Here is a 21,004-nt window from a genome sequence, read left to right as displayed (position 1 = left end):
TTAGCTTTTGCAGCAAGATTCCATTAAAGAAAGTTTGGCAAAGAGAGAAATAAGGGGATTACCCAGGTGCCTCCAAGGTCGAGCAGTTAGGAGCCCGAGTTAATATCCCTGGACTTGCTACGCTAATTATACAGTTTTCTGCTTATTGAATTAATTGAGCTATAGGCTGTAGTTATAAAATATAAAGGGATAAGGCTCCATTTCACTTCTCAATGACCCACCCCTCCCCCCTCTTTTAAGAGTAGAGGCTCTGGAGTCAGACTTCCTGGGCTCACATTCCACCTCAGCCAGTCAGCAGTGGTACCAGCTACGGCCACGTTACTGACCACTTTCCAGAGTTCTCCCAAGGGCCTTGCTTGGCCGTGGCACTGGGGGTATCAATGTTGCAGGTCTTTTCTACGCATCTCTGCATTTTAAGTAATACGAGGGGGTTACTTAGCCCGCCTGTGCTCAGCTTCTCCTCTCCAGCTGAAAAGTGGGGCCCACACTGGCTGCAGCCTTAGTGGGCCGAGGTCGGGATGAAATGAGATAATCCACGAAAGACGCATGAAATCGCAGCAGACATAGGAAGGGTTCCATAAGAATAATTGGTACCGTTCCTCCCGTTGCGAAGTGTGTGAATTACACTTCTGTTAAAGGTAGTCACTGCGGTGGGTCCCCTTGCCAGCATTCAGGAGGGCTGGGTGTAAAACCCAGCCCCAGGGAGTCTGTGTGGCAGATGGCCGGGAAAGCTGTGTGCTCTGAGAGCTTTCCCAGGGAGTGCTAGGGAGCCATGGACCGGAGTGTTCAATCACAGAGCCCCATAGCTGGGCCTCTTGGGGGAAGAGGTTCCTCTGTGCTCCGTTTCTAGAGTTGGCCAGGGACCTTTCTTGCCAGAGGCATATGTGACCTTTGGTCTCTCCTCTGCTTATCGAGCACCTTCTGTATGCCGAGCACCTTCTGTATGCCGGTCCTCCCACTTGATGCTCTGGGGGACCCAGGGAAGAGGGTGTGCTCATATCAGAATAGCACTTTGTTGTTAACTAATACTGCCTTAGCGAGCACTCGCAAAGGGGCTGTGAGATGTGCGTGGTCACTGGTTTGTAGAGGAGAAATCAGGCACAAACATTTGAGGTATTTCCAGATCTTCGGAATAATGCTTCTTGGCTTTGCTGGAGAAGCAGTATATTTACACAAGGCAAGTAGGTAGCCCCATAACCGTGTGCTTTGGCGGCACCCAAACTACCTCTTGGAGGGGTTTATATGTGGCAATTTTCCTTATAAAGGAGTGTAACTGTCTCCCTCCTGGTGTTTCTTTTTTTTTTTTTTTTTCTTCCTGGTGTTTCTTGAGCACAGCTCTGTAGCCGGCATCCTTCTAAGGAGTTCCCAGGCCAGCTCGTTTCCACCTCGCGGGAACCCTGGGGCTAGGTACGAGTGCTAGCTCCATTTCCTCCACTACCGCTCCTCCAGGAGCCCCTGATGTCCCAAGGACAGGTGCTTTTTCTTCCTTCCTGCTTTTTTCCAGAACAAAATCATGTTATTCTAACTGGCAGGCGAGGGGCTCCCGAAGGCTCTTATCTCTCCACGAAAAAAGCTATTCTCTGCTGAATAGGTCACCCAGCATTTTGCTGAGTAAGTAGGTGGCAGCTCGATGCCCCACAGATGAACCATCATCTCCCTGATGGTTTGCTTTTAATTCAACTCTGCTGATTCTATCTAGGACGGGAACAGGAGAGGCAGACGGCTAAGTGCAGGGACTAGAGAATGAGGCAGTGAGGATCCTGGAATGGGAGGCAGGAGATGGGCAATTCTGATAGATTCAGTGCCACGGGGAGTGCAAGGTGGTACATGTACTAAATGGAGCTTCTACAACTTCTGCCCTCCGTGCATCCATGTGTGAGGCTTCAGAGAGGCTGGGGCCAGTGGGGGACCCAGCAGTTCTGTCCGCCTCTTTCTCCCACTCCACCTGCTTCTCTCCAGGAAACTTTTGGGATGGAGTTCCTGCTCAGCCACTTCAATTCCTGAGCAGGGACCATGACGATGACTTTTTTGGCACCTCTGTGTCTTCAGTAATGCTGGGCCCCTTGAGAGCTGGTCATAGACACCACTGTTGGCCTTTTAAACACTTGGGGTCTTGGATTGTGTCAAGGAGGGGGTCCTGGTGGAGGACCTCCACTGGGTGGAGGGTCCAAGGATCTCTCACAACTGCCTGTGAAACAGTAGTTAAAGTTAAAGACATAGGGGGTGCCTGGGTGGCTCAGTGGGTTAAGCCTCTGCCTTCAGCCCAGGTCATGGTCTCAGGGTCCTGGGATTGAGTCCTACATCGGCCTCTCTGCTCAGTGGGGAGCCTGCGTCCCTACCCCCTCTCTCTGCCTACTTGTGATCTCTCTCTGTCAAATAAATAAAATCTTTAAAAAACAAACAAACAACAACAACAACAAAACATAGGGTCTTCTGAATCCTGCAAACTTCAGAGGAGTTCTCTCTGAATTTTCAGTGAGGAGCTTATATATTTTGCCTTCAGCACCTTGCCAATATCCTCTAAATATAAAAATAGGGTACTACAAGCACTCAGGGCAATAAAGAGGAATGGAGGGCTGATGCCTGCGCCAGCATGGATGGACCTCGAGAACGTGATGTCGAGCAAAAGAAACGACACACTGATGAGCGCATGCTCTGATTCCATTTACATGAATATCCAGCTGGGGCAAATCTACAGAGACAGAGGGTGAAGGAGTGGTTGCCTGGGGCTGGGAGCAGCAGGCTTAGGAGGGAATGGAGAAGGACGGCAGAGGGGTATGGGGTTTCTTTCTTGGGTGGTGTTCCACAATTAGATTGTGACGACGGTTGCACAACTCTCTGACTCGCCTAGAAACCGTTGACTCGTACAGTTTAAATGGGCGAATCGTGTAGTATGTGAATTACGTGTCCATTCAGCTGTTTAAAAAATTGGGGGACTTTTGGCAGTTTTAAGAGAAGTAATAACAGTCCTTTGGAAGTAGCTGGTGTCTTCTAGAGGCAGGACCCTGGTTGTGACTCGTCGGGTGAGGCCGCTGTCCCGGGGCACGTTCCTGGCTCCCTCCTAGACCAGACTCCCGGGCCTACCGCCGAAACCACAGCATGTTTCCAAGGGCTCATCCCAGGGGAATGAAAACTCGGTGTGTGCCAGACATTTTGCCAGGTGCTTTCACACAGGCGTCCTTTAACCTGCGGCAGCCCTCCCAGTGGGTCGTTTCAGGCCCATGTTTTACGCAGGAAGAAATGGAGTTCCCAAAGAGTGGACGCAGCCAGGCAGAGCCACAGCCAGACCTGGCTTGCTGACCCCAGGGCCATTCTCTTCCCTGCATGGCGGAGGGCTGGGTTGAGGAGCTTTCTCTCACCTCTTACGTGAGGGGGAAGGTCAGCCGCAAGGCAGGAGCCAGGCTCTTGCAGGGACAGATAGCTTAGGAAAATCACCAGAGGGAAGGCCTGTGAGTTCTGGACAAATCCCCTGCAGGCTCGTGTCTTCAGCGGGGAATCTCTGCTCCCTCCGGAAGCGAGGATGACATTCTGTCCCGTTCCCTGCAGCAGCTTTTCCCCGGAGAGAGCTCCTATGGGAAGAGAACTGTGGGAAAACACGAGGAAGCTTTTCGCGGCCACGTTACTTGAGTGCTGTTAGTTCTTAGCGGAGGCATGTGAATTTCCTTGGAGCCCTCAGCTTTGTCTATGTCCCGAGTTTGCACGAGTTTGTCACTCTGGGAGCTGTTTTTGGACACGGAGGGAAGCCATCGTATTACAGCCACAGGGAACCTGATGTGGTTTGTAAATGATGATGCTGGTGGGTCAGGGTAAAATGGGCAGGAGTGAATGCAGGTGGTAGGAGAAGGAAATGGGAAGAGATCCGCATTCAGTGATGTTCGGACTGGCTCAAGGCACACATATCCGCTCCAAGAGAGATAACTACAAATGGGAATTCTCAGCCCAGACCTACAGAATCTGAAACTCTAGGGGTGATGTCCAGGAACCTGTGTTTTCATAAGCTCTCAAGAGAATTCTTAAACACACTCAAGTTTGAGTAGCTTAGCACCAGACGACCTTACATATACTTGAGGTTGAACAGGAAAATCTGGCCGAGTTTCTGGAAGGGCACCTCCTTCTGTGCTCGGCCCTATCTCGCCGGGAGGAGTGCGAGCTAGAAGGGAGCATTCATTCATTCATCAGAAACGTTCATCGAGCACTTCCTCTATCTGGGCACTCAGTCCCTGCGTTAAAGGAGTTTACATCCTAGTGGGGGAGTCAGATAGCAAACCACGGTAGGGGGGACAGGGGCAGAAATGACTGCTGATGGGGATACGATCCTGGGATAGTGATGAGAGGCGAGGATGCCTGAGTAAGAGCCAGGGGACTGGGTTTCCAGAGCGAGAACTGCTGGTGCAAAGGCCCAGAGGTGGGAGGGGTCAGGCAGGTCAAGGAATGAAAACAGCTGGGGGCTGATGGTAGTGAGCAGGGCCCGGGGCAGAGAGTACCACGATGAGATGAGACCCAGTGCCCGGGACGAATGGAGGGGATTTGAATCTGGATTCTCAAGGTGGTAGACTGCTACCGAAAGACTCATCAGCAGAGTGACAGGATCTGGGGAAAGACTTAAGAAGATCCATCTGGCTGCTTATGCAGAGTGGTGTGGTGGGACGGGCAAATGACTAGAGAGATTCTGTGATGGCCACAAAGTCGTATTTTCTTCTCCTCCTCCTCCCCTTCTCTCCCCCCTAACTCCCCCTTTCTTCTTCCAGCATTGCGGGGGGGCAGGCACAGTTTAAGAAAATTGGAACTGTTTTGTCAGGGTTTCTATGTTAGCGTTGTACAGATGGAACCGACTCGCATTCCCAGTGCACGTCCTCATAGCTTTCATTAAATAATTCTGTATGTGATACAACACCAGCGGTGCATGGACCCATTTAATTACATATAGTCTTGCTTATTAAGAAAGAGGATTTCATCAAAAGAAGATTCAGCTTAGAGGCCCACATTTTTGAGAACTGTAAAACCAAGCTCAGTGGATTACCGTTCAGCAGCATCTGCAAGATTTGATCCGTTTCAGAAATTCGAGCTCACTAGCGTTGCCGGGCTGGCATTTTTTTTTTTTTTTTTTTTAGTGGAGAACTGCTTACCTGGGTATAGACAATCTAATATTTTATTTAGAAGAATGATTCATAGCTTTAGGTTTCTGGAGTCCTGGGTTTTATATTCTTTGTTGCGTAAGTTTGGTTTGACCTTGGGCCAGTCTTTTCCCTTCATATTGCAGTGTCTCGGTGTAGAAGATGGGGAGTAAATGTTCTCTCATCAGGGTAACCGGGTAAGAGCTCTCTGAGATTTGGAGATACAGTACCTCTGTGAAAGCCTTGTGGCAGAAGGGAGCAGGAACCGAAAGGTAGCCCCCGTGGTTGGAGAGCAGAATGCAAGGTGGAGATAATCCAGAGTGATGTTGCAGACATAGGCAAGGGCCAAGCTGGGCAGAATCTTGTGGCCCTTGGTGGGGACTCGATTCCTTATCTTAAGAGCAAGGGGAGACTGTTGGAGGATTTAAATAGGTGAATGACAGAAGATCAATAGATACGCTGTTTCATCCAGTCTTCCTAAGAGATGTGTGTGGCAGTTCATATCCCCATTTGAAACAGTCCAGAAACTTAGGGTGCTGGAGATTAAGCCGCTTATCCAGGAGCAGGTACTGGTAGATGTTGGAGCCAGAGATCAACTCGGGTCAGCTGGATTCCGAAGTCCCCTGTCCTCCATCTCAGCCTAACTCAATACCAATATAACAATAACCACCATTTTAAAAGATGCTTTGAGCTCTTAAGACGAGAGATCTCCCTTAAATTACAAAGTGGTATTATGCGGCAGAAATATGAGCGGCATAGAGAGATTGGATATGCCGGGAACATTTAAAAGCCCCAGTCTGCATGGCTGTGGTCCAGCATCTTCAAGTTCCTTGCCGTCTGGTGGGGACGTCTCACTGGCAGTTATCAACACACGAAAAGGGCTGGCAGCTCTGGCCGGCCATTTGATACTGCCATTGTCCATAAGGACTCATTGTCCGTGAAATGTGTCTGAGGTACGTGCTTTCAGGGCCTTTGAGCTAGGTGATCAGGTCTGGGCAGTGCCTGCGTGGTTTCACCAGGGTAATCATGCACACCATGCCAAGTTTCTGCTTTCTTCCTCTTGGGGAGTCCGCTGTTTTCAGGTGATTCTTAGAAGCTGGTTGTAGAGATCACCATCTCCATTTTGAACCCAAGGAGCCTTGTTCAAGGTTGCAATGGGAAAACAGCTGCCGATGCTGGCCCTTGAGACTTCTGTTGGTGACGACCGGTGTCTCTTCTTTTCTAGTTGACCATGTCGTGCCTGAGCCTGGGACAAGCCTGCTGGCAGCCTTCGACCAATGGAGGGAATGGGCTGACAGCAAGTCGTGCTGTGACTACTCTCTGCACGTGGATATCACTGAGTGGCATAAGGGCATCCAGGAGGAGATGGAGGCCCTGGTGAAGGACCATGGTAGGTTGTGCTGACCAGCGGGCTCTGGGGAGAGTCCCCCTTTGATGCCTGAGCCGGTGCAGCTCTGTGAAGGATTGCTCTGTGAATCTCGCTAGCAGATCCCTTCTGTGCCTCACCTCCTCATCTGCCAGGAGAGAGGGCTGGGATGCAGCTAGGGCCCACTGGAGGTGACCATACCCAGTGCAGTAGCAGAAGCTTTCATGGACATGAGAACTTGAGCCTCACCACGGCGACCGGTTCTTATGGAACAGCTGCTCACAGCTTACTGGCTTGAGGGAACTGCACCCAGCCAGGTTGCAGAGTTGAGGCCAAGGATTTTGGGCAATCAGGTTGGGGGGCCCAGGATGTTAAGTGAAGCTCTTTGTACAGACCAATAAGAACCAGGATAGATTTGAGGGTGAGGAGGCTCTGGGACAACCTGAAGAGTCTTTTTTTTTTTTTTTTTTTTAAGAAGATTTATTTATGTGTTTTAGAGGAAGTGAGAGTGGCAGGAGGAGGGGTAGAGGGCAAGAGAGAATGTCAAGCGGACTCCCCGCTGAGCGCAGAGCCCGATCCAGGCTTGATCTCATGACCCTGAGATCATGACCTGCACCAAGACCAAGACTTAGCCATGTAATCACCTGAGCCACCCAGGTCTCCAAGTTCTTTTTTATTCCATGGGACTATTTTAGGGAGTAGGATTCTGGAGGTTGGGCCCTGGAAGATTCTAGGGGAGGCTGGAGGAATGTGAACTACCTCAAGGTACCCCTGGGACCGTTTTGTCCACAGGAACCTTGGGAGTTAGGGTGTTATCGCCAAGTCCCATGATCTTCTGGGGTCCTCTTGAGCTTGGCTATAGGCTAGACTCCTGGGGTGACATGTTGACCTCACTGGATCTTAACTGTCAGGGATGCACCTGGTGCTCTCAGGTTCCAAGACATCTAAGCTCAGAAGTACCATGAGCTGTGAATAAAATAGCAGGAGGGAAATCTCCAGGCACGGGTATGGTAGGTATCCATAGACATGGCAGAAAACGCCTAGAATGAAAGTCTGGACTCCTATGACCTTAGGGAATTAACTTAAATTTTTTAAGTCTCAATTTAAAAAAAATCTCTCACACGAGAGCATTGGACTAGATATCCTAAGATTCTTTCTGGTACGAAGATTGCACCTAAAAGAAAATAGGTCACCCTTGACCTTTGTTATTTTTGAGAATACTGAGGCTCCAGGGGGTTTAACTTTCCATACTGAAAGGGAATTGACTTTGGATCAGCCAGGAGGGTTACCATAGCAACTGTTGCCTGGCAGGAGAGAAAGGCTGGGATGTCCCAAGCCATTGAACCTGGGGCAGCGTCCAGCACCCCAGGTGGCTTGAATTAAGCTCCAGGACTAGAAGTTGTCAGTGTTTATGTTTGTGATGGATGTGGGGCAGGGATGTCTGGTCTGGTGCCTCGGTGACCAGGACTCTGAAATGCCAGGGTGAGAATTGCGACATGGGCTTGTTGGACCTTTTCTTACTTAAAAGGTTTCTAAAAAATCAGCTTGGAGTAGTTTATTTACCAAAGACAAGGCATTTATTATAGATCTTCATCCCCCTGAATCTTCTCATTCGTATTCTTAAAGTCCTAACAGTTGAGGGCAGGTTTTATTTTTTAATTTTTTAAATTGTGGTAAAATATAGCATAACCCAAATTTTACCGTCTGAGTCACTTTTAAATGTACAGTCACTTTTAAATGTACAGTCCAGTGACATCAAGTATGTCTGCGTTGTGCAATCATTATACTATCCATCCCCAGAACTTTTAATCTTTCCAAACGGGAACTCCACACCTGTTAAACACAAACAAACCCCAACCCCGCCCCCTCCTCTAGCCCCTGGTAAAGCCCAATTCTCTGTCTCTGTAAGTTTGACATATTAATGGGTCCTGCATGTCTGTCCTTTAATGACCGGCATATTTTCCTTCGCACCATGTCCTCAAGGTTCATCCATGTGACAGGATTTCCGTCCTGTTGTATGGCTGTATGACATTTCGTGTATCCATTCATCTGTCAGTGGACACTTCTGCCCTTTGGCTGTTGTGAGTAACAGCGCTGTGTATCTGGATGGGTAGACAAAGCGGGGAACTTCCAGTTTCAATAAACTTAGAGAAGAACTGTCAGGATACTAAAAAGAACTTTTGCACCCCAGTCTTATTTTTTTTTGTTTTTTGTTTTTACCAATTCTTTGTTTTACCTCATGTGGTTTATCCTTCTTTCTCTGCTCTGTCTCTGTGTCTCTCTCCTGTCCTTCTCTCTTTGTTTCTCACTCTGTACACATATGCACTGTATCATCTTTCTTATTTGCTTCCAGATTATTTGGTTTATGCATTAAAGTCACATTTCCGCCTCTATTTTGTCTGTCCACTAGGGGTAAATTCCTTCCTCGTGTACATGGCTTTCAAGGATCGCTTCCAGCTAACTGATTCCCAGGTAAGGAAAGTTGGCTTTCTGCCGAAGCTCACGGGCATTTAGTACATTGGGGCCAATGCTGTTGTCTTGGAAGCTGCCTCCAGTGTACGTATGTCCCTTAGCTTCGTGGGAAATGACTAGTGGATGAGGGTCCTGGGGTAACTTTACCTTTAGGGAGGGTATGACCCCAGTGTCCTGCCCTCCGCCCCCCAGGACTGGTGTTCCACCAGGTTCTGGAGTAGGCCTTGGAGCTCCCTCTTTGGGACAGCATGGCCCAGAGGTGTCCTCCATGAGCCTCGCCTACTCCCCATCCTTTAGGTTATGCTGCCTCTTGATTCCTGAGTGGTCCTACTCTGCCACGGGGGGCCAGAAGCCTTGACCTTGGGGCTTGTCAAGAGAGCTGGCTTGAGTAGGAGCAGCCGTGGGTGCTGTTTCTGACTCCTGTGACTGGCAAGGGCGTGGCTGTGCTTGTAAACGGGGAGATGGAAACCCATGTCTCTGTTCTCCCCCCCAGATCTATGAAGTCCTGAGCGTGATCCGGGATATCGGTGCGATTGCCCAAGTCCATGCAGAGAACGGTGACATCATTGCAGAGGTACGGCGCTTTCCTCTTCGTGGTGTCTTCATGACCTACAGGGCGAGCAGTGGGCTCGGGAAAGGGAAGGCACTCTGTAGCCCAGCTGCAAGGAGGAAAGGCAGGGTGACCCGGGCCACTGTCCTAGGACCCGGGGCTGGCAGTCTCACTGGCAGCATGGATGTTGGTGACACACACCTTCCTCTGTTTTACAGGACACTCCGCCTGTTCCCTTTCCACAGAGGAGCCATTTCTCCCGGTGCTGCCTCTGGGGTGGGCGGATGGGCGGGATGGGTGACCCCACGCAGACATTTGACACTGTGGCCCAGGGCTGGGCACACATGGGGTTTCAGCATCCCAGGGGAAGAGCTGAACACTCTTGGGAGCTCAGGTAGGGCTGGGGACAGTGTAGTGAGCCCTTCTATTCCCGAGGTCCTGGGATGAGGGCTGAGCGGTCAGCAGGGTTGTTTTTTACATTTTGCCTGAGTAACTCTTTGGGTCAAAGATCTAGCCATCAGACCCATGTGCAGTCCAGCTCTCACTAATGGCCTGGCTTTCTTTCAACCTTGCAGGAACAGCAGAGGATCCTGGATCTGGGCATCACGGGCCCCGAGGGTCATGTGCTGAGCCGGCCTGAGGAGGTGAACATCTGTTGAATGGGACATGTGACTCAGTGTCCCCTGGGGACTGCCAGAGCCACACAGAACCCACTTCCCATTGAGAATGGGGCTTCTCAGGATCTGAATTTGGGCCCTCTGAGAAGTCACTGGTTGCATGTGTGGGTGTCTATGTAGGCCATGTGAGGTCCTCGCTTGAGCTGTGGAGGAGAGCCGTGGGGGTTGTTTAGCCTGGAGGCTCTCCTTTGTGTCTCTGAGCCGCCACGTCCTTTCTTGGGTAGACATGAGCAGCTTCTTATTAGCATGCAGCAGTGTGGGTTTCATGGTTCATAACGTGGGACCTCCAGAATTTCACCACCACCAGGACGTCGTCACGGGGATCTAAAAGCTCTTCTAAATTGCTAAAAGGCATAAGGAGAATTGTCAGTTTTTCCATGGTAGGTCTGGGCAGGATATCAGCAGAGAGGGGCAGACAATCTTCCAGACCCAGAGGGACCACTGAGAGCAGGAGCACGCAGGCTGAGAGTCACTGTCTTGGATGGTTAGGCTTGTGAGACAGAAGGGAGGTACTCACATCTTACATGCTGGGGAATGTGTTTTTCTAAACTTAGAATCTGTGACCATTTTGGAAATCGGCTCCTTGATGAAAGGCTCCGTGGAGGTCAGGCTTTTGTGGACCTGGTCAGTTCTCAACAAAGAGAATGCTGGGTGTCTCATGGAAACGAACAGACTCTTCTTACAAGAGAGAAATGACAGGCAGTGACAGTCCTCAAGGAGCTGGCTGTTGGCTTTAACAGTAGGATTTTTCCTTGTGGCAACAGGTGGAAGGAGATGCTTGATCAGAGGAGTATGAATGGGACCAGTGCCCACAAAGCACAGAGCTTGAGAACGGGCGGTTCCCTCTGGCCCTGGGAAGGGTTCGTTTCTGACCTGTGGTACTGGGGCCACCGGCTCCCCCTAAGAAGAAGATAGATTTGTAAGGGTTTGGAGACCAAAGGTGCTGTGCCATCAAGATTGTCCGGGTTGGGGTGAGAGGGCAGGCTATCCATAGCTTTTTTCCTTTGACTTTGGGGGAGAAGTGAGGCTGGAAAAGAAGAAAGAAAGTCAGAAAGAGGGCAAAGAAAGAGAAGGGGGAGGAGGCCCTTGGAATGTCCTGCATGCACACAGGATTTGTATTTCCTTGTCCGCCCTTCTTCCTGCACATGCGCACACACACAGACAGGAACAGACAGACACACACATAGAGACAGAGCCACAGACATACACACACACACACCAGGGCACCTTTGGCACCATCTGTGGCCCTCAGGACACCTTCCTCTTGTCAGCTGAAGGACAGAAACTGTGACATTTCCAGTACTGTCCAGTCCCACTCCAGGCCTTAGGGTGCCGTTCCTGTCACACCATCCAACCTTCCACGCACACTAGAAAGCCGACGGGCTGAGCCGGGGCCGGCACATGGGTGAGGGAGGTTGAAGGTGACTCTTGTGGCCCCTGTGTGTGCTGTCGCTGGGGCTGGTGGACAGGGACTTGGGGAGGAGCTGATCGGAGAGAGAGGGCGATAGTCCCCGTAGCTGATGTTCAGAGTACCCGAGGCTGGCTTTGTACACCAGCGTGTAACATGTACTCACATGTGTACACACGTATACATGCATACTGGGAATGCTCGCCCTTGCATGTTTGCACACATGCGCCTGTGTGCGTGTGTGCACACAAACACACACTCGGGAGCCCCAGCTCACCGTAAAGCCGGTGGGCCCCTGTAACCAGCAATGACACCTGGCTTAGAAAGTGTGCTCTCCCCTTTGTCCAGTTGTCCCAGTTGCAGGTAGGGGAGGAGGTGTTGCCCTCTGAGAAGAGCCAGTGCCGCTTACCTTGTTTCACGAGGCTACTTCTGAGAGCCAGACTCTTGTTGAACTTTTAAGAGCCTTCCTGGGGGCCTGCTTTCCTCTCTCCTTTTGTCTGTCCTAGTATCCCCAGATCCCTGCAGACTTAAACACAGGACGCAAGCCCGGGGTTTGTGAAACGGACAAAAGCTATTGGAGGAGAGTTGTTCTCGTTGCTCTTTTGACCACTAAAGTCAAACCCGTTCTTCCACGATCAGACACAGGAGGTTTACCTTGTAGCAGTTGTTGCGTGGAGAATTTTGGGGTCCCCAGCCGTGGATTATGAGGCCTCCTTTGGGGACTGGCAGGTCTGGAGTGCTCTAGTTTGAGGAGCTCTGGGCTTTTGGGGAGCGCCCTGTTGTCTCACGAAAAGGCTATAGTGGGTGCTTTCCGGGGTCCCGTGCTTCTTAGCTGATCAGAGGCTCCCTGTCGGCCCCAGCATTTGGTTCTTCCCCTGAGCAGGTGCACTCTTAAGGACAGTCCCATGAGCCAGCAGGCATGAGCTGCTGCCTTCTCCCACAGCTCCTGGTGATGACTTTTCTGTTCGTTGCCGGGCATCTGTCGTGTGTTAGACCCTCTGTGGACAAAAAAGAGAAGAGAGCAGGAGCTTGAGCTGGACAGGGCAGTGAGGGAGACCAGCCCGCTTGCCAGCGGCAGCCGTTGACCTCGTATGAACACGTCCTTCCTTCTTGGTGTCATCCCCTGTCGCCACATCGTGGTGGTTAACTTGGCTCGGTTCTCCCCAGGCCCAGCTGGGAAGATTGAAAGGAGACCCCACCGGGGACGCAGAAATCTGGAAACCGCCTGGCCGCCCGGTGGTGCCCCGTGTGCATAATGACCGGGCCCTGCTGGGACAGTAAGACGAATGAGATGGGGATTGAGGATGAGATGGGGAGGAAGAGACAGGTGGAGAGTAACTAGGGAGGGCAGACTGTGATGGGCTCTGGGCTGAAAGACTGGCATCAGGGAAGAAAGTGGGGGATGCAGGGATGAGGGTGACAGGGACAAAATATCATCCCAGAGAAGGGAACTTTCCAGCTGGGCCCTGTGGGAAGTGCGACTGGGGTATGCAGAGATGGAGGACTGGGCATGCGAGGGTGTGTGGTATACGGACAATATTGTGTATTCTGATTGTCTAGTGGGTACCGACACTGTTGTGTGTTCCTAGGTGAGTGGCTGTCCTCTCTGGATCTTGGGGTGCCTGACCTTAAAAATCAGCAAGGTCAATAACCCCTCCAACCCCTTGATAACTCTAATGAGACAAACACAATTTTTTTAAAAAAATTTGAGCTATAATACTACTTTCACAGTATTTCAAGTGGGTGTTATTTAAATCCGTTCACTGCGTGTAAGGGGCGTGCTTAGGTACGCACAGAAGGGTAAATGTGGATCCCTTCACGGTTCTGGGAGGAACCCAGAGACTTGGGGTTTAAGTGACCTCTTTCCATGAGGTAACCTTGTAGTCAGGCCTGTGCCTTCACCGGGAGGGGTCAGAGCTCACCTCACGGAGGATGAGCAAATCCACACAGGGCCCCGCATAGAACTGGCACTTTCGCTCCATTTACTTCCTAATTGGTCTGATTTCACATTCCAGTTCACCCAGGACAGTCCCAGCCCATGCCCATTGCTCCCATGCCGTTATTAATAGTGCCTCTGTTCACTTTCAGAAGTGTTGGTGTTGGGCCCATTAATTGGGTTAGTCATTGGCGCCCCTGGGAAGCCGTGAGGCTTCTAGAGAAGTCCTTTCCGCGCTTCACACTGTGTACTCTTGAAGTGACCTCAGAGATTCCGGCCGTCCCTCCTCTGTGCTGCCCCTGGCCAGAGGCACTTCTGTTGTAACTGGAGTCAGGGAGAGGGAGGGCGGGTGGCTCAGCTATTCCAGGAATTAAAAACATTTGGAGGTTTAATGAGCTTTTGCAAGAGCCATTTGGTTTGCCTTTGAATTTTGAGACCTCTCTCTTCACATAGCTGATGCCCGAAAGGGCCAACGTGAATGAAGTTGTCTTCGTTTATTAAATTAGATTACCAGTTAACGCCATTGTAGAACTTCAGCTCTTGGTCAAGCTCCTGTAGAAGCTTGGTCGGCTAAGATAATTCCGTTAGGAGCTCAGCTACCTCTTAGGAAAAGTAGCAGCTCGCTTTAACCGTTAACATACAATAAAGTAATTTATTTGCTTGGGGAACATTTTGGGGTGACCGCTGCATACCAGGCACTACACTGGGAACTCTTGGGGGTCAGGCACAGAAGATACAAAAAATCTGAGTTGAACCTAGCCCCTTGCTGTGAGGCGTTGAAGTCACAGCTTCTGCCAGGATTTAGGGAGGGGGTAAAAGGCTTTTTGAGATCCGTCATTCTACCATTGCACAGGCTCTGCACTTGTCCATTCTAACGCATATATTTGTAGGGTATACCTTGAGCTCAGTAGTCATACTTGGTCAGGTAGTCAGCAGTAATCACTTGGGGTCTCTGGGTTATTCGTTGAAGCATCAGGTTTAAAGAATCATGAATTGGAACAGCTCTCCCATCCCACACTGAGGGTCATACCAGCCTGTGCAGCCACAGACATGTTACCCGTACTGAAGACCATGGCTTGCCACAAATCTGCCTGCTCCCTTTCCAGAGCCCTGTGAGGGTCCTTGGGTCCCATTGTGGGTGTCGGATAGAGCACAAAAATCTCATCCCTGGATGGCTTGACTCAAGACCCTGCAGAATGCACTGACTTGGGGGCAATCCTATCCGTGCCTGGTGGTTTTCTCATAGGAGCAAGCATTAAAAATCGCCTAGAGCTTAAAACCCACATTCTGGGTCCCATCCCCAGAGTTACTGATCCACTGGTTCCGGGAAGGGCCGGAGAATCTGCATTTCTTATCAACTCCTGACTGGTGCTGATGGTATAGGTCTGCTGGGCACCCTTCCAGCCACTCACAAGGTCTCAGAAGGAATGGCCCCATCATTTCCACCCACCCGTTTTGAGTGACCCTGGGAAAGTCTTCTTCCCCTCCTGTGATGCTGCTCAGGGCAGAACATGGTGGTGGCAGCCTCTCATTCCTCTCGGCCTCCGTTGGTGGGTTGAGGGTGCAGCCTGGGCACAGCTCTCACATCCACGTGCTCCTCTGCAGGTCGAGGCTGAAGCCGTGAACCGCTCGATTACCATCGCCAACCAGACCAACTGCCCCCTGTACGTCACCAAGGTGATGAGCAAGAGTGCGGCCGAAGTCATCGCCCAGGCCCGGAAAAAGGGTGAGTGTTGCCTTACCGACTGTCTGACTCCGGGCAGGTTCGTGAGGGAGGCAGGCGGCTCCTTTTCCAGACCTGCGTGCCAAGTGGGCTGTGTTCATCACGTTCCAGCATTAACCTAATTACCACCGAGCAAGGCGGGGAGCTCCAGTTTCTCCGTCTGTTCCACGGCGGCCGCCTCGTCGCCGTCTATTTAAAGCCCTGCACAGAGAGTGGGTGGGTGGGGACATTTCCCTCCCGCCCCCGCTGCCATAGACAAGTTGGCCTTGACTCGATGCAGTCTCCATAAACTAGGCACGCAGATGGCGTCAGTCTCCATCTGCCCCAGAGTCCTTCTGGAGAGCATTCTATTGCAAAATGAGTCCCTGCGCTGTGGCTGGTAGTGATTTCTGCCTGGGTGAGTAAGACAGTGTTGTGAGGGCGTAGGGCAGGGCGTTTTGCCCCCGGGCCCTCCTCATGTCTAGTTCTCTGGGTGCTTGAGTCGCTCCCTGTAAATTGTATTGACCTATTCGGGGCTGAGGCTGGCACTCGGTCAGCACTAGGGAGCCCATCGAGAAGGTTCTTGGGAGCTAGTTGACTAAGTACAGCCTCCCCTGCTGCTCGCAAAGGTCGGTCCGTGGCGCCCCTTATACGTTAAGAATGCAGCAGACCTCTCCTGTCATCTGCCATGGACTGTGAGTTTTGAGCCCTCACACCACCCACGTGTCCTGGGCTTGGGAGTCCAGGTTCGCGGACAGCCCGATGGCGCCTGGTTTGTGAGGGTGCTCATCCTGGCCTCATCATTTCTCTCCTGATCTTTGTCTGGCTTTCTCCTGGTCTCTCTCTCTTTCTCTCTTTCTGTCCCTTTATCTCTGTGTTTTTCTTTCCCTGTCAAGAAGGGAGCGGTGTGACCTTTATGCTTCTGTTTCCAGTTTTCTGTGGGATGTGATCGCATGGAGAAGGACCGTAGAAGTCCTTCAACGGTGGGTGACTTGGTGCGAGTCCTAGAACAGATTGCTCAATGACCACTGAGTCAGCTTGTCCCCAGAGATGATGGCTTCCAGACGGACCCAGCAGTTCTGTGCCCGGGCTCCTTGGCGCTCTCCCCCGGGGCCTCTGCCCGGAGGCTTGGCCACGCAAGGTTGCTGTGTTCCTATCCTCCTGGACACCTGCCCTCTCCTGGCTGCTAGTAGGAATTGCCTTTTTGAAGTAAAGGGACAGTCACTGGAGTAAGGCATCTACTCAGAATCAGTGTGGAGTTGTTTTCTGGGAGATGGCCGTGGATGATCTCTGTCAGTGACCCTCGCCTGGGCCCTTTGTCTTTCCGGGCACATGTTTGCTTCAGCCTCAGCCCCCAGCGCTGATCACGGAACCGCTGCTTCCACGGAGCATGGGGACAGTTGGCACCGTGTCTGGAGAGACGAAGTGAGTGGGTAGCTTTAGTTATTTTAGGAACCATGCTGTACCCAGATGATGATGACAAGCAAAGAGTTGAGAGTCTCCTGGGGCATAGGGCGTAGGGCATTTTAACATAGTTTTAATATAATTTAACGTTCCATTTAACAGAACGAAAAACCTGAGAACCTGCTTTCTGATTCAGACTTTTCACGTGTCCAAATCGGAGGCAGAGGAGTCAGTCTCTCACGAGAACCTGGCCCTGGCGGGCGGCGCCAGCCCTGGTCTGGGGCGCAGAGTGCTGGCCTGTGAGGCAGCTCAGCAGGCAGCTCAGGGGCTTCTCCTTCTCGTGCCTCAGTTTCCTTATTTGAAAAGGAGAGATGGAGTGTGTTACTGGATAGTCCAACCCTGCTCTAACACTCTCACCTCAGTGCCTGATGAGTCCCTCTGTCATCTTTTGGACCTTGACCCTGTGTGTGTATTGGGCAGCGAGCACTAAGAAGGGACTACTTTGGTCTGTTTGTTCCAGAACCTTGCACCTGTGAGTCCCTCAGTGTGGTGCCTCCATCACGGTTCCCATGGTGGCTTTTGCATTCCCACCGACCCCCGTAGTCTGTGGAACCCTTTGCTTTCCTCGGGCCTGAGCTGCCAGAAAGAACGTTCTGGTGCATTTAGGTGCTCATGAGCAAGAAGGAGAGATCCTTGCTTGCTTGTGGGCTCGTAAGGCTCTTTCCATCTTGTTGGAACTTCATCATAACAATTTTGGGAGGCAGCCCAGGCAGGAATTTTTGTGCTTTGGTTTACTTTGCAGCTGAGCAAACCGAAGCTCAGAGCTGGTGAGTGGAGGATTGGGCTTGATTGTCAGGTGCCTGACTTCAGGCCTGAAGAGCCACACGAGTAGCTGAGTTACCTTCATGTTTTGAGATTATTTTTATATGAGCAGTGCTGGTATGTGTTGGGGTTTAGTTTCTTTCTTTCTTTCTTTTTTTTTTTTTAAGAAGATTTTATTTATTTGACACAGAGAGAGAGAGCATACAACCAGGGGGAGAAGCGGGCTCCCTGCAGAGCGGGGGGAGCCTAATGCAGACCCGAACCCAGGACCCTGGGATCATGACCTGAGCTGAAGGTAGATGCTTAACTGACTGAGCCACCCAGGTGTCCCCGTTGGGGTTTTGTTTCTTAACAAACCTGGTAGAAACTTGAGCTTGTCACCTAGTAGAGTTGTGTGTAATACAGAAGCAAAGATTCCCAAACAACCAAGAAGGAAATAGGATAAGGTTTTATTACACATTTGCGCTCTGGGATCAAATCCCAGCTCGCATGCGTGAGGATGTGATGCCGGGCAGCTCCCATACCATCACTAGATCTCGTTTTCTGCGAGGGCAGGGGCTAGCGATAGTGACTTATCTTGTACGGGAAGATGGCACCTAACAGAGGTGATAGACGTACAGACGTTTATAATAATTCCCCGCTGTCCTCACGGTCAAAGAGTAAAGGGTTGGTTGGAAGTATAGCAAGGATGCCTGCTGATCCAGGCTAGGGGTTTTCTGCTAAGGATTCTAGTTCAGGTGCACTCTTCCAGTCCCCAGTGGCAGGTGGTAAGGCACTGCCAATTTTCTGCTGCTCCTTGTCTTCATCTGTAAAATGGATAGATGAAATCTTCATTTATTCGGCAAACTTTTATTGTGTGATCCTGCAGACTTTTGCAGTGGAGGCGAGACATGGTCCCAGCCCTCAGCTCCTTCGCTCGTTGGGGTGGGACACTTGGATAGAAAGTCATAATGGGAAATGGTCACTTGCATGCCAGGTATGGTTAGAATACAGAGGAACGGGCCACTGTTTACAGACACACCCCACCTGTCTCAGGGAGATCAGGCTGCATAAGGGCACTCGACATTTCTCTACAGTGAGAGTGGTTGAAAGACCATGATTTTATGTCTTCTTAATGCCCATGTGCTTCTCCACCTAGAAGGCTGCTGGTCCTAAGTCTGAGACAGGAGATATATAGGCTAGTGAGGATGGGAGATGACCGTAAGTGAGAGGATATTCTATGTGCACTAGACCCAGCGTGACTACCTGCCATCCTCCCATCTCCCGGAGAGACGGCGTCACTTGGGCTGTTCCCTCTGTGCTGTGCCCATCAGCAGGGCTTCATATCATCCACCCCATTCTGTAGATAAGGAAATGAAGACACAGCCTGGAAAAAAATATTTGGGGCAGTTTTCACTCTTCAAAAGAACTTAGACATTGGTCAATTCGATAGGCTCATTTCGTGGAAGAGACGTTAAAATGCAGAAAGTAACTATCTTGCCCCAGGTCATCCAGCCCATGGTTCTGGACTCCTGGCCACCTTTTTCCACTGAGGGTCCAGGGTGGGGATTTCTCTAGAAATGGCTCCCTCAGACTCCGCTTTGTCCACGAATGGAATCTAGCGTGGCTGCTGGTGCCTTCTGTGTAGGAATGGTAGTGTGTCAGCTGTGCCTGATAACCTCATCTGACAGACGTCCTTCCCTTCCTCCTCCTCGTCCCACCCCTGTAACTCAGAGGCGGAAATGTTTAGAACATCTGGTGACTGCTGAGGCATGTTAAACCCTGGGAACCCAAGCTGGAACCAAAACTTCCTATGCCCTTTGGGTCAATCGGAATGACTCCGGCGTCATGAGAAACTTGTGTTCGTGGGGCCTGTGAGGACCACCCCAACTTGGGGATGAAGCCTTAGCATTAAGTTAATTCACAACTTAATGATCTTGACATATGGTTGGCTTGTGACCATCATAAAATCTCACCAAAATCTGGGTTAGGGCTCTTCAGAGAAACAGAGCTCATATATGTATAGGGAGAGGCAGGGAGGGCGGGGGGAGAGAGGGAAGGAAGGAGAGAGAGAATGAGGGGCAGGGGAAGAGAGGGAGAGAGAAGCAGACTGGTCTGAAGCAAGAGGCTCTCAGGGTTGTGGGTGCTGTGAGGTCTGAACCCAGGCAGGCCCGCAGACTCGGAAGATTCGAGGCTGCAGCCCGAGCCCGAGGCTGTCTAGAGGCGGACTTCCTTCCCAGTCAGGGCCTTTGCCGGGCTGGGAGTTCAGTGCCCTGTTGTCGTGTAGCTACTTGCAGAATGAGACTCTGGGGTTGGTTTCCAGCCATCTGAACTCTGAGACTGCTGGAGATAAGGCTCTCTTTCAGGGCAGATGTGGAAAGTTTTGTGTCATTTCTGTAGCACTCGGGCCGGGGGTTTGAGTCACTGGACTCATCTTTTTCTTTCCCCACTTTGCCCATGTCATTAGGAAGAGCCAACCAATCTTGTTAGACTCAGTTTGACAGAAATGTTCTACGGAATCAAATCCATGGTCAACCCAAACTTAGCCTCTTCTGAGAAGTATCTGATAGGGGAATCCAGTGGTGATATTTTGTGCATCTCTGTTGACCCAACACGCCATGGACCGGTAGTGCTGGTTATCCATGGAGAGCCCCTAGGCTGTTGAATTCTGGCTGTGGGCTCTCTGAGAGGAGAGGGAGAGTGGCTGTGTGTGTTTGTGTATGTGTCCCTGTCCCAGTTGATTTCTTACTGTGCTTTCGTGGCTGCGTTTTGAAATACACATACATGGTTTCCCATTGTTTGTACTCTGGATTTGTCCTCCTGCTTCTCGTTCATGGGAAATGACCTGTCAGAGCCGGGAGCTGTCAAACACTTCTAAACCCCAGCCTCGCATTTATTCTCCACGGATGCACTCAGGCCCCAGGCTCGTGGTGAATAAACACCACTGCCAGGGCCTTACAGTTACTGTCCATGCTAGAGGGCCTGCCAGAGGCTGGCTGGGGGTCACATCCTTCAGTTCAGACTTTGCCTGGAGAAGAAATAACTGCTGCAGAGGAAGAGTCAGCAGTGTGTTTGGAGGAGTGCGTGAAGGCAATTTCAGCTTATTTCATGGTTTATTATTTTTGGGAGTTCTCTCTGGCACGCACTTTAGTGGCGTCTGTGGCCTGACGGAGGTCCGAAAGCTCATTCATGGCTCCCTTCCAGATAGGGTTTATAAAATGGGAGAGGTGCCCTGGGAAGGGACTGGGCAGCCATTCGGACAGGGGGGTGGGGCCCCGTACTTGTGGTCCCACATCTCCCTGGAGGTGGAGGTCCCCTACAGGATGGCTTAACTCCTGCCCTGCCTTTGGGGGCTGAAGAAAAGAAATCAACCGAGAGCCAGCAAGGACCACTGAATCCCTTGGAATGTGAACAGGCCAGAGCAGACAAGAGCCACAAGATGCCTCCCTCCTTCTCTAGGATCCCCATCTTAGCTCGGCCCTGGGCCAGGTGTCCTGTTCATCCTCAGTCTCAGGAGGCAGGTTCTGGTGTGTGATGGCCTTGGAGCTCTGACCCCGTGCTGGGCTTCCCGGGG

The 21,004-nt window shown here is 51.2% G+C and overlaps 1 protein-coding gene across 1 annotated transcript in view; it reads left to right on the top strand.

Annotated features, from left to right (window-relative positions):
* The window catches only part of DPYSL2 (dihydropyrimidinase like 2), a 68,827-nt gene that overhangs the window by 32,650 nt on the left and 15,173 nt on the right, over nt 1-21,004 (top strand). Inside the window, exons 4-8 of the mRNA XM_080797614.1 lie at nt 6,340-6,504; nt 8,891-8,952; nt 9,446-9,526; nt 10,078-10,146; nt 15,129-15,249. Coding sequence (XP_080653740.1) covers nt 6,340-6,504; nt 8,891-8,952; nt 9,446-9,526; nt 10,078-10,146; nt 15,129-15,249 — 498 coding nt within the window. The remainder of the gene's footprint in view (nt 1-6,339; nt 6,505-8,890; nt 8,953-9,445; nt 9,527-10,077; nt 10,147-15,128; nt 15,250-21,004) is intronic.

This window comes from Martes martes, assembly GCF_963455335.1.
Source record: "Martes martes genome assembly, chromosome: 2".
Classification (NCBI taxonomy): Eukaryota; Metazoa; Chordata; class Mammalia; order Carnivora; family Mustelidae; genus Martes; species Martes martes.
Note: the sequence above shows the minus strand (reverse complement) of the source record. Positions and strands in the feature narration are given on the sequence as shown.